Genomic DNA, 13,600 nt, shown 5'->3' with positions numbered 1-13,600 from the left:
TTTACACAAGAACAATCTAGCTCAGGAGAAGCAATCAATAATGAATGCCTAGGGAAGAATAGAAGATCATGTAGAGCATAACAAATACTTTCTTCAGCATTTGCGGTGAAGGGATTTCCTGAACAATACCTGCATGTATCTACATATATATATTTTTCAATAGATTTTGGGTTCATGAATTTGTCCATTCTCCCCTCAAAGCTCACTCCTAGCTTTTGTAGCACCCTGCAGCAAGGAGTCCCATAGGCTATCAATACACTTTTCTCTGTGTGTGCGGAGCCAGCCACCTTCTTTCCTATCTTTTGAAACAGCTGCTAACTATTGACCTTGTGCCTCCTTGCAGAAACAGTGGTAGAGTAGTGGAAGTGGACCTTTTTCTGAAAAAGAAAAAGAAAAAATTCACTGCTCTCCTTCCTCCTAAATCTCTGCAACTGCTGCATAACCCTCCACAGAGTCCTGCTGCTGCTTCTCAGCCACTCTGTCCTGAATTGCTGCCACTTCCTAACGCAGTCCTTAGGGGGAGGCCAGGTTTCCAAGCCCAGTAGAGCTCAGCTTCGCCCTGTGCCCTGCCTTCCCTCTGAGCAGTCCCCCTTCACCTCTGAGGGCAGCAGGTTATGACACTGACTTCTCTTGCATTGCTTTCTAGGTATCTGGCCCCCCTGGACCCCAAGGCCCACCAGGACCTCCAGTAAGTTTTGAGTGATTCACCTGAGGAGCAAGGCACTGGGAATGAGGATAGAGCAGGAAGTGGCTGGGGAGGATTCCGGGCGGAGAAAACAGCCAGAAACACTGCAGTGTTGAAACAGGGACATGCTTAGTATCACTTCCAAAACCACCCCCCAGGGTAGGTCAGAGCTACGATGGGCTGGGTAGGTAAAGAGAGAAGGTTACGTTAGTCTGAGATGAAAGGGAAGACAGTAGCAAGAGGGGACGGACAGGATTAAAGGGATCAACTGCAAAAATGGTCTTAATAGCAAGCCTGGCCCACCGCCAGGTTGTTCTTGGCGAGAGCCTCCTCATTACCAGATGAGAACAGTACATGAAGTGCCCTTTACACAAATAAAGAGGCCTCTGGGCTAAGCATCTATGACCTCAGTGTGTCATAAAGTGAAAGCTCTATGCTGCATGCTGAACTGGGATACCTGGATTTTAAAGCACATCCTTAAACATTACTCTTATTTTGTCTCTCGTCCCAAATACAGGGTCTTCAGGGCCTCCCAGGACCGAAGGTAAGGCTGCAAAACTACATCCTGAAATACTACTAGACTGTCCCAGGTGCAAGAATTTTTTAGTAACAACCTTCTAGCTTGCAAATGTTATTTACCATCTTGGTAAGAGGACAAATACTTCTGAATATTTTCTTGAAGGAAAGGGGTTAGCAGCTCTCATTTTAGGATCCAGAAAACTGGTCATTTTCTCCAGTTTTCACCCAGAGAAGTGGGAAGCCACTGGTCCTTGGAAATCTTCCCATGAGAACACAGTTGAAATCTTTGTCTGCAGGGTGAAGGTCTGTACAGTGGGATGGACAGCCTATTACACAATCCTAACTAACTGAGCTTTAGCTTAAAATTAGCCAGGTTCTATACCCTGTAAATTCTGCTGTAAAGCCACTCAAGAACTTCACTCTTCTTGGTGATTAGAAGCTTTCTAATCTCCATCTAAATGTGTTTATGCTCAGCCTGCACCATTGGTTTGCCTGCCGTAAAACAGTACCTAGGTGAAAAAATATTTGAGTGGAAATGTTCAAGGAGAGCTGTGTTTTTCCTCTGACATTCTTCGCAAAGATTGGAAAACGTGGAAAGTCTTAATTCTTCTAGTTATGCTTAGTATTTGGTTACCAGCGCTGTTTGGGTGCTAAAGGGGATGGTATATTTATCCTGATTGATCTTTTCTCCAGGGGTTGATTACAGATACAGTTATCTGTCTTGCTTGCCTGTAACTCACTAGCCGCTGCTATCAAGTGTCTGGGAAACTTCCGTAAGGTGCAATTGTCTTTGGAATATGGGCCAAACAAATGCAGGTGAAAGTCTCGCACAGCACAGGCTGGATTATAGACAGAGGAAGCACTGCACCAGTTTCTCCTTGAACAGAGGATCCATGTAGGCTTAATTAGCAGGTGCAACGAGACGTCCTGCAGCGTGGAAGTTTTTGTTCCATCCCTGCAATTTGTAATAAGTCTTTTTGTAATGAGGCTTTCAGTAGTGGTGAGGAAAAGCATTTTATACCCTTTGCAAACACGTCCGAAATAAGTAACTCTTCCAGGTATGTTCTCGAGCCAAATAGTGTTGTAGGGCAGGGACACATGGCTGTATGGAAATTGGAGTGCTGGTAGAGTGAGCCAGCAGTGTGCTGTCCTACAGCTGTAGAAGAGTATGGCAAGCAGGCTTACTGTTTCTGTGCAAGCCTGGTTCTTCTCACACTTCCGGTTCAAAACGCAACCAAGATAGTGTTTTAAAATGCTTTATGAAGAGGAGTGTCGGGGGGAAGCTTTGGGATGCATTTTGAATTTATGAAAATGGAATATTTGGTTTAATGCTGCTTTATAGTTTATAATACAGAATTTTAAAAATACCATTGGAAAAGGGATGATGAATTTTTTCCCAAATTTTGAAAACGATGCCTTTGCATTTACAAAAGTCTTTCCAAAAATATTTCAGTATGATTTTTTTTTTTCCAAAGCTTATAGACACCTGTCATTCACTTCCAATGAATCCACATCTTAAAATGTAAACCCACCCTATCAGATAACTTCTGGTCCCTTCTATTTACCTGACACTCCCTGCAATAGCAGGGAGAGCAACACAGAAGTGAGCTCAGTTCCCCTTTGACCATCTTTACCCACCGGGCCTGAATCTCCTCTTACTGCCATTGGCTTAAAACAGGTGCTCACACAGATATCATTTGACTGATACTGGTTTTCTTCAGATTGGACTGAGAATCAGGCTAAGCATTGCTCCGCTGCCTCTTGTATTCTCTCTGCCGCTTCGGCGCTCTGAAGGGAGGAATGTTTGTTATATAAGTGGTGTTACGGTGGGTTTATTTTCTGCTCCATCCTTCCTTTAGGGGGAAGCAGGGATTGATGGAATGAAAGGAGAGAAGGGTGCCCAGGGTGAAAAAGGAGACAGAGGGCCACTGGGATTACCCGTAAGTATCCAGGAAGCAAGCAGAACTTTATGAGCCAAACTTCTATCAGCTGTAAAAAGATCCCTCAATAGGAGATGCATGCAGGGAATTGATATGTAAAGTCAGAGAAAGAGATAATCTATAAATAACTGTGCCTTTGCTTTTTAAACGTAAAGCCTCAATTTCTGTACAGAACCTTTGTCTTTTAGGTCTGTTAAATTGATGAGTGATCACTTTAATTCTTCCTGCTTCTGGCAGGATTGGGAAAAACACGCAGTAGCTTTCCTGTGGGTTCTTTGCACTTCAGGGCAATGGGGCAAGACCAGAAACAGACATCAAAGAGATGTGGAAAAGGAAACACCTCCCAGCAGTTTCTCACCTAGGCCAGGCTTTGTACAAAAGCTTGGTGGTTCTGAAAGCATCCAGCTTCTTCACTAGCCAGTACTTTCCTATCACTTCTGCAATGGAATCAATGGTTTCCCTGACAAGGTGGAAGCCTGCTGTATTCCCTGCTGTGTGTGAACTCAGTCAGCCTCGACTAGTGTTACTGCACTGCTTATCAGCAAGGAGGAATTGTGGCAAATTATAAAGAAGTTGCAGGAGCTTTAGATACAAACCTGAAGACTTTGTGAAGCTCTTAGCTCGCATCTGCTAAAAGCCTCTTCACCCACTGTCTGAGCTGACAGCTGGTCATGAATTAGGGGTAACTTAGTCCCACCCAGTTGCTCTGCCAGCCCCCAGATTCTCTCCTCATAAAAAGCACTGGTGGCAGAGCATGCCCGCTCCCTTTGCTGAATGTACTGCCTGGAAACAAGCACTTCAAAGCCCATCTTGTGTACTGTGTGACTTTGTCGTCCTGTGTTCGATCACCCAGATCCCTTGTCCCTGACTTTGGCTGAAATGTGCGTGTCTTTGTAAAATGTTTTCCTCTTTTAGTTGTGCTACGTAGCAGTTACCTTCTAGGGCCTGGATGCATCTTGTCTAAGTCTAGGCACTCAAGTGAGCTCATCATGAGTGTATTCACTGTGGCTCCATGCAGAGCCGGTGGGGAGAAAGCGATGCTTTCGGAAGGCTCACATGCAAAGGACTGTGCCTCAGGGAAGCAGTGAGAAGTAAAAAACCAGTCCCCATTTTGCCCTGAGAAATGCAAATGGAAGCTTTCTGTGGTATTCCCTCAAGTCTGTGCGGTATCCGGACAGGGGAAGGAGGTCCTTGCGACCATCTGAGTAAAAGATGCCCCAGCAATTATCCTGACAAGCTCATCAGTGTGGCAGGGAATGTGCTAGCTGGTTCTCCTACAGCAGTGAGCTCCATGAGAAACCAGGGTCCCTTGGCTTTTTGCATCACTCTTCCTGAGCTGTGGAGGGAGGAAGACTGGCTCAGAAGTGTCCTCTTGGAAATGTTTTGTGTTTGGATCAACAATATCAGCTGGGCAACTAGAAAGCACAGTTAGTGAGCCGTCAATAAGAACAGAGAGATATTGTGGACCTTGTATCCCTCCTCAGAGCTACCTAACTCTCTTCATAAGCTTTTCCGTGCCTGATCCAGTGTGTTTTCAGCCTGTCAAACTAAATGCAGTTGTATTAATAACTGCCAAACAGGTACTGAAGTATTTCAAAGACAGACTCTGTAAAAACCCCAGAGCTGGATCTGCTGCCTTTTCATGTGTGACTTAGGGCTTGACATCGTGCCAGAATTTTCAGCACATTTCAGCACTGATTGTCTGCAGTAGCCTTGGGCTTCTCTGTATGGCCAACAAGCTGAGGAATTTGTCTTACTCAAGTGGAGGAAAACTCAGTATTTGGTACTTATAGTCTACCTAAGCTTTCTCTCCTGGCCGCTGTCAGAGACAAGACACTGGGGTAGATGGGCCTTGGGCAGAACCACTGTTAGGTCTTATGGATGAGGAAATTCAGGGCAAGAGCCAAGCGGAGAGACAAGTGCCACTTAATCTCAGTCTGGTGTAAGTCTGCACTGGTGACACAGGAAGATGAGCCACCTGTTTTATAAACCTCCAGACAACCGGTTCCGTACCTCTTCCTCTGGCCAAGAGATGTGGAGTGGAGCAAGCCTGCAGCTGACTAAATGTGCACGTACAGGACCTAGGTTTCTTGGTAGGAACCTGAACAGCTGATGGCTCTGCACTGCTTGCAAATGCCTCCGTGACCACAGGCCCCTGAGCCTTGTGCCTCATCTGTGTTGCCCAGCCTGCCACAAAGGCACTTGTCCTTTTCATCGCCTGTCACAGAACAGCTTCTTCCTCAGGGGTTTTCTTGGTGGCACTGAGAGAGAGAAATTTGCATTCCTAAGGGGATCTGAAAGTTGCAGGTCAACATTATATGTATTCAGTGTTTCTATGTTTTGTTGGTTTGCTTGTAAGTACCATCACCTGTCCTTGAGATCTTAATTTTTGTTTATTGCAAGCATATGTTTGTCTCAAGTCACTGCTTCACTCACCTCTCCCCTCCCCTCTCCTTTCCCCCTCACCCTCCTCCCCTCTCCTCTTGCCTTGTTTTTGTTAACCCTCCCCCGTCTGTTCAGGGTGCTTCAGGTTTAGACGGCAGGCCTGGACCACCGGTGAGTTCCATTTCTCCATTACCCTACGTTCCTCCTCCCCAGTATCGTGATTTGTCTCGTCTCTTCCACCAGAGTCTTGTTTACACCAGGAATAACCTTCTTTTCTCCAAAGCAGGCTTGGGAGGGGGGTTAAACTTAGACTGAGAAGTGATGTCACACGCTTGTCTTTTTTGATGCTATGAGTCTTTCTGGATCCTGGGATCACAGCCTATTTGTTCCACTTTACCTCAATAACCAGACGAATGAAACCTCTGCATGGTTCCATGATGCTCTGTTCTCCTTTCCTCTTTATTGCGAGGGTCTCCATCCTGTCATTCTCCATAGTAGCCTTGCTTGCCACCTTTTCACAACAGTAGCTCTTCAGTTTCGTCTTAGGCATAATAATGCCAGCGTGTTTTGTCCTGCGAGCAAAAAGCTTTGTGCGTTGTTTTCACACATGGCACTTATGGCTGCATTGCCATGGGCTGTAGGTATGCTTACAGGTATCTCTCCATAGCCTGGTAAGCATCTTGCCACGAGAAGTTGCATCTAACAGACATTCTGCAAGTAGGACTAGCCCTTCACCTCTCAGCAGCAGAATGCCATGCAACTTCAGTAACTCCAAACATGCTTTCCTGCAGTCCCAGATACCGGGGAGTGGGGGCAGTGGAGTGTGTCCCAGTCTAATATATACATCTGAGAGGTAGCAACATCTAATAGTGGAGCAGGAAGATGCAAGATTCCTGCCTCTTGTTGCTAACTCGCTGTGAGATGTGAACGAAATAAAATTCCTTGTGCCTGAGCTGCTCAGGCTGTCAAATTCAGAACGAGATGAGTAATGCTAACCTGGTTCTGCAAACCATTCTGCTATTCTTGGGTAACAGCTGTTAAATAAGGGCCAGATATTTTTAATGCCTCTTGGGAAATCATGCATCACCCATGTACAATCCATTTGGCTGTTTAAAAAGAATAACTGGAAATAATTCAGTTGCTCTGTAACTTCTGAACACAATCTGAACGGCAGCTTTTACACTCACTTGTTTTGGGAAATTGTAGATTTAATTTTATAAATGTACAGGTGTGATCTCAATGTATTTCATGACACTAAATGATCTTAAAATGATGCATATGTGCAGGCAATTAAGATATCCATGATGTGAACTCCTGTGCATGGATCTAAGAAGAGTGATTTTTCTTACTTCATTCACTGTGTTGAAGTTGTGTGCTGCATGAATTACTTCTCCACTTATATTCTGCAGATCTTAATCTTGTCTGAAAACCTCTCCTGATCCATATGAGTCAGCCTGCTGACATTGGAGGGGTTACTTTAGTGACTAAGGATTGCAAGCTCACATTAAAAAGTGCAAGACCCTTTTCCTTAAGGCTGTTAGAAAAAGATTTCCCTGTTCCAGAAACCTCCTCCTCTGTTTTTCCCAGAAGACAGGTAATGGGCCTCAAAAGCATCTCTTTACTGAAGCTCCATGAAGGAATTGTAGATCAATACCTGCATGGTTAGCAAAGTTCTTGCCAATCTAAAAGTATGTGATGTAGGGTTAGGAACGTAAATGCCTACCTAAACTGTGTAGTTGGATGGGTGTACTATACACTACAGATTTGAAGGCTATGCTTTACCTAGACTGCAGAATGTGGTCTGGGAGATCTGTAAGAGACCCTCCATCAGGGAACATTCCACAACAAGTTCAAGGAGTCTATACAGAGTTGAAAGTGCCTGAATCTTTTTCTTAGCCAGACGGACTATTGCCTAACTGCTGTATTGCCCACATGAAAGATAGGCTTTGATTGGGTTAATTTCCCAAAGCCCAAGCAAGTCTCGGCAGCACTGGGAAGTAAGTTTGGTGCACTAGCGGGAGATGGCCCCTGTGTCAAAGGGCTAGCAAAAAGGCTGGGTTTTCCTGTTAGCATGATTGAGAGCCTGGTGGAGTGACGTAAATGGCAAAAAGGGAACAGAGGGACTGGGACTGAATGATACCCCTCTTAGTTTGCATCTCTGTCTGTATGCATCTGCACTCATCTCTGCAGCATGGTGTCTTTCAACTTGCATGACTGACTGGCTGCCTGCCACCAAGTAACCAAACTCTTTCATTTTTGCTCAACTCAACTGACTCCGGGGGGGGGGGGGGGGGAAGAAAATAAGGAAATAAAGAAAAATGAAAGAAAATTGCTTATTGTATATCTAAATGGCCTTTATTCTGCTACAGCTTTCAGCCTTGTCTTATAGAGAGAAAAAAATTCCCTCCTGTGGAACTGGTAGAAATGTCTGCTGCAACAATTGTCAAGAGATAACTTCAAAATTAAAAATAAGGCTCTGTAAAATGGTGCTGGTGTGATCTAATGTAGCAGTTCCCATGTTCTTCAAATTGCCTACAGCAACTGCTTCAAATCCATCGCCACCAACACTGAAAGCTGTAGTGGTGCTAGATGCCTTCCACCACCAGACTGTCCTTCCTAGCTGTACTTTTTCCTAAAGGAGCAGCAGTGTCTCCTGGCTTTAATGAGGCCCTAGAATAAAAATGTCCTGATGTGTTTTCCTTCCTACAACTACAGGGTACTCCAGGACCAATTGGGGTTTCGGGACCAGCAGGACCAAAAGGAGAAAGGGTGAGTTTGCTTCAGAACTGACCAATACTCTGTAACTTCTTTGAAGATACCACAGCTCCTTGGGATAGAGAAGCTCTAGGTTTTTTTAGAGCGGGAACTGCTCTCTTCTTGTGCATATAAGACCTTCAGCTGGAACTCTTTGGTTTTTGAGTATCTCACCCTTGGGGTTTTTAGGTGCTTTGAGATGTGTCCTTTACTTTTCTTCTGTAGCGCTGCTGTAGCCACTGCTGTGCTGCCTGTTTGTACTGAATAGGAATGGAACAATTTCTACTCTCTTGTCTCCATTTCAGGGCAGTAAAGGAGATCCTGGAGTTGTAGGACCAATGGGGCCAGCAGGGCTTCCTGTAAGTATGGGAATACTAGGGATTTATTATCTACAGTGCCTGTTTCCTTGCTGTGGTTGATTGCTTAAGATGCTGCTGTAATATAGCATTTGCAATTTCAGCTAGGTTAGGTGTTAAAGAACCAAAGTTACAGGCTTACGTACGCTATGGGAGCAACAGAAAGAGATCACTAGCTTCAGAGCAATGATTCCGAATGAGGTGGATGAAGCTGAAGTGAAACTGTTAATTCACCTTGGTCCTCAAACTACCAAAAGAAGCTGCGTGGGACTCCCAGGATATGTATCTTAGTCCAAAATGCTGCCTTTGAGCACATCTGCTCCATTTACCTTTCCACAGCTTGGGTGCCTGCCTTCCGCCTGTCTGAGAGGGCCCTGGCTTCTCATTGCCATGACAAAAGCTGCCTTCAGTGAGGTTACTTCCACTGTTTGGGATTACTTTTTGCAAAATGGGGCCAGTGTTGGAACTCTAGTTTTATGTAATTATGGAGCTGCTTCGTTGTTTAACACAAAAAAGGAAGTTTGCTGCTCTTTTCAGGGACTGCATTCTCTAAGCAGTTTGTTTTTTATCTGAAAAACCCTTAGAGTAATAGTAGTGGTGTTACAGCCTGGATGGTCGAATGGAGGTGAAAAGGAGGGTGTCTGCTGGAAAAGTTTTGAGGTTTTCTGACCACAAAGCAATTGGTACACATGGAAAAAACAAGCTCTTGGGCGCACATTCTTCTTTTTGAGTGGGTATACAATGGGGCCTACTTGTTTTAAAGTATTTCTTTCTGTGTTGATGTATTTCAGGGTTTACAAGGTCTACCTGGTGACAAAGGAATCCGGGTAAGTTATGTGGCAAACTTCTTTTATTTAGTTACTAACGTCTTCACACAGTGATAGACCGGTTAACTCCTGAGCAACCTCAAGTAGCTAGCATGTAATTCTGTCTGCTAGACCTTCATGTAAGTAACTTTACAGACTTGTATTTTAGAAGGTGATACCTGTAGTTCGTATAATCACCTGGGACATTGTGGTACATCTACCTGAAAGCTATAGGAGGGATTTTCTAATGTGTTCGTTGTTGTCATAGCTCTGTTCTCACTGAAGCATGGGACTTCATGTGTAGTAGAGTTAGGCCAACGTGGCATGCTTTAGGAAATCCTAAAATCCTGCTTATCTATTTACTGATGTGTGTAGGGATTCCCATGAGAATTAACGGAGGTGGAGCCAGCAAATCTTATTACATTACTTCTAAATTCCCCCTGAAGCATGAAAAAGAAGGTTGCCCTCTAGCAAATGATCCTCCAGAGAATTTGGAAGATGGAAATTTGGAAAAGATAAATTAAATTTGCCTACCTTAAATAATCAGACATGAAGTCTCTTCAGGCATTGTCCTGAATGGATATGATGGTGAAGAGTTGGGTTAAAACCAATAATGTGAATGGCTGCTTTTCTGTCATACCACCTGTGTTATAGAAATACAAACATTGCTAAAAAGTGCATGTTGAGAAGCTCCTTCCTTTTTCATCACAATGTAAGGAATTTCTTGCCTGTTAAGGCTCTGAATCTTTTTGATAAAAATAGTTGAGAGCTATAGTTGAATAAAATTTATATTTAGAAATATAAATGACTTCTGGATTAGAGTCTTTGTAAGATTACAATTGTATAAATATGTCAAGCAGTTCAATGTAGTACACGTGTATGTGTCTACACATGTACTCACACATACGCATACACCTTCTCTTCGTAAGACTCTGGTATCACCTAAGTTTATCTGAAAACGTAAAGTTTTACAGTGCATGTGCCCGTGTGGTGATTTCATTATATGAATTTGCTTTTTATACATAGTGAGTGTTCTCTGTCCTTTATCTGCAATGTATTTCTGACCTTACTCTGCACAGAATGGGCAGTTTTGGAAAGCAGTAGCCAGCTGGCATCTTAAACTAGGGGAGAAAGGTCCAAGTTTCATGGGAGTTCCAAAGTTCTCCCCTTTTTTAATCATTGCATTTCTGGCTTTGCTTCTTAACTTCCTCTTCATTAAGATGCGTTTTGCTTTGTTTGCGTGGCTTCTAAACAAAAAATAACCTTAACAGAATTCCTAGACTTTTTCAGTTGGTTTGTAAACCAGGTATTTTATTTAAAAGAAGGGTCTCTCACTGGCTGTAGGGAGGCTGATAGGATTTCCCTGAGCTCTCACATAAAAGCAAATGAAAACTGGGAGAAACTGTGCCTCCTTGTAGAGGATGAGTTGGAAAGCATGAGTGGCAAGTTTTGCTGGTCCCTTGAAGCATGCATGCATTTTGCCTCACCCCAACCAATATTTTGAAATGAAAAAGCATGAGAAACTTGAGACTGTAAATAGGCAAGTGCAATATCTTTGCAGGTGGGATCCTAGAAAATACCACTTTTCCCACTGAGTCTTTGTAGAGGGACTTCCCCTCATTCCTGCCTCTCTTCAGAAATCGTGAACAGGTCACTACTACTTACAGGAGTTAAACAGCACGGTTGTGGTGAGGCCCCTTTATACAGCTGTTTTGTCTGAATACCTCCGTCTCTTTGAAGTCATTATAGACATCTTCCAAGTACTGTTTAGCAGAACTGGACACAGTGCCGGTTCTCCAGGATTTGCTATGCAGCCCCGTATCCCCAGCTGAGTGCTAGGTCTCCCCTACAGCAGGACACACGGCTTCTGCGTCAGAACCTCCTCAGAAGCGCAGGACACTCTCTCCCACGTTAACTGCTGGCAAAACTATGGCAGTTGAGCCAGGAGACTTCAAAGTGAACAAGAAGAAAGCTGTGAAGTGAAAAAAGAGAAGGCAACACTCAGCTTCTGACCTGTTCCACAGTGGGCTGGGATACAATACTGGCCTCTTTGGAAGTGGGAGATGTGTTCATTTGAAATGCCTCTCTTTCTTTGAGACAGCAGCAGTACGCATGGCACTTTAATATGACGATTTTCAGTGCTGAGCACATTAAAAATGAGGATCCACTTTAAGCTCCCAAATAGTTTACCAAAATGCCCTCTGTTACTTTAGGCAGAGTGGTGCTTTTTAAATCCCAGAAATGCTCCTGCTGCCCTTTGTTCAGTGTGGGAGTACAGCATAGCTGTGCCCGGGGACAGGCACAGACAGTATCGTGGCACTAGGTAGCAAGGGGAACAGACGGCCTTTCAAGCAACCCAGCTGAAAAAGTGTAAACCCTGAACTTGTGCTACCAAGCTGATGTCTTCACTGTTATTTTAATGCCTGTGTTTTTTTTTCTTGTGTGTATGTGCGTCTTCCTCGCTCCTACAGGTCCACCTTTGTCCCCTTTATCCCTTCCTCCTCTTCCGCCTTTCTTCCTGGTTCCTTCCTCCTTCCTCCAGAGCAACCCATGCCGCATTTTCCTGGATTATCCTCTATGTTCCAGTGCTTGGTTCTGGGTGACTTCTCCTCATTGCCTCTCCTCTCCCATCCATTTCTCTTGCCAGCTTTGGGTTTAACGCTTTTTTTTTTAAAGAAGAAACAGCAACCTGTGCTGTCTGATTTTATCCCTTAATTCCTTTAACCCTCCCCACAAGGACCCTAAATTCATTTCCCTGTGCAGCAGCCCCTTCCCGTGTGTTTTATGCTCAGCAGCTTTGAGAATTTCCTGTTATGCAGAAAGATTTGGTATAGATACAGCTGGCAAATACCTGTGATATACCTTGCCTTGGCTGACCTGCTATGGGTGGGAATACCCATGATATACCTTGCCTTGGCTGACCTGCTACGGGTGGGATGTATCCTCCCTCAGCGTGGAGGGGCAACACAGCATCTGGGCATTCCCTCAGCCCCTGTTGTGGCTGGCTTTCATTGCCCTAATGCTGCCCCTCCACGAGAGAGCAAGCCTCCTCTTTGGTTACGATTTTTTAATTTGTTTCCCCCCTGCCCTGTCTCTGGTGTAACTCAACCTGGAGCCTGCGGAGAAATTGTAGTTATCAAACCATTGTAAGAATCGCACCTTCCGGAGTATGTCTGTGCTGCTAAATAAGAGGGCCAGGGACCAGTCGCTGCCCTGCGGCCATGCTGCTTAGGACCAGTGCCGTGTCCTAAAAAAAACTTTTTTCTAGGGGAGCACTACTCAGAGCACCCCAAAGGACAACCAGGCTGTGCAGACTGTTGGGGTTACGGACTTCCTCCGTTCTTTGGCTCTCTTCTATTTAGCAATGTTGATGCACCCCAGTGCACTGTAAGACTCAGGCAAGCAAGCGCACTCGTTCAAGTTAAAGAGTTAAAGCTTTGCTGCTCTGGCATACAGAAGTAATTTTACATCTTAAAACAAAACAAAACAAAACAAAAACAACAACAAAAAAACCAAACCAAAAAAGCCGGACAAAACCAAACCCACACAAAACCACCCCTAGTTTTTAAGGAAAATCTAGCGGCCCCTAGTGGCAAACACAGTGTTCATTAAGCAGTTCAAGGGAAAGCTTCTTAAAACACTCCCATGCGTGAGAATTTCTTTTAAGAATGAGAATCCAGAGTAGTAAGAAGAGTGCAGTCAACACAGGGAGTCTGGGCCAGCAGCCCATCTAGATGCTACCCTGGAGCTCCTGCGGCAGAGGAGGAACCCTCCCAGCCAGCTGGAGATCCAAACGAGGCGGCAGGCTGCTGGCCAGAGGAGCGTTTTCCCCTCCCGTGAGTCCAGGGCCAGCCAGTTCTCAGAAGGTGCCTCTCTCCCCACTGCTGAATGTATAGGAAGCCAGGAGAGGTAGTCTCCTAATGGTGGTACTCATGGAGGAGGAGTGGTGCTCTGCTGGCTGACTACAGGCCTGTCCATAAAGTTCAGAGGCACTTGTAATCCCTTTGATGCAGAGCCCGTACAGTCTGTCAGTGTGGGATTTTAGCAATGGCCAATGTGTTTGTGCAGCTAAGTAACGGTTAGTAGCTCCATATGTTGTTTTTCACTTAACATCTCAAAGGGAGATTTCTCTTCTTTTAAAATGTTTCCTAAATG

The 13,600-nt window shown here is 44.7% G+C and overlaps 1 protein-coding gene across 1 annotated transcript in view; it reads left to right on the top strand.

Moving 5' to 3' along the window:
* The window catches only part of COL13A1 (collagen type XIII alpha 1 chain), a 67,106-nt gene that overhangs the window by 42,842 nt on the left and 10,664 nt on the right, over window positions 1–13,600 (top strand). Inside the window, exons 33-39 of the mRNA XM_087764682.1 lie at window positions 647–688; window positions 1,203–1,229; window positions 3,064–3,144; window positions 5,665–5,700; window positions 8,245–8,298; window positions 8,589–8,642; window positions 9,431–9,466. Coding sequence (XP_087620808.1) covers window positions 647–688; window positions 1,203–1,229; window positions 3,064–3,144; window positions 5,665–5,700; window positions 8,245–8,298; window positions 8,589–8,642; window positions 9,431–9,466 — 330 coding nt within the window. The remainder of the gene's footprint in view (window positions 1–646; window positions 689–1,202; window positions 1,230–3,063; window positions 3,145–5,664; window positions 5,701–8,244; window positions 8,299–8,588; window positions 8,643–9,430; window positions 9,467–13,600) is intronic.

The sequence above is a fragment of the Nipponia nippon genome, unplaced genomic scaffold, assembly GCF_047370975.1.
Source record: "Nipponia nippon isolate SJK-2023a ecotype South Korea unplaced genomic scaffold, ASM4737097v1 scaffold_3, whole genome shotgun sequence".
Lineage (NCBI taxonomy): Eukaryota > Metazoa > Chordata > Aves > Pelecaniformes > Threskiornithidae > Nipponia > Nipponia nippon.
The sequence above is the reverse complement of the archived record's forward strand: the minus strand, read 5'-3'. Positions and strand labels throughout refer to the sequence as shown.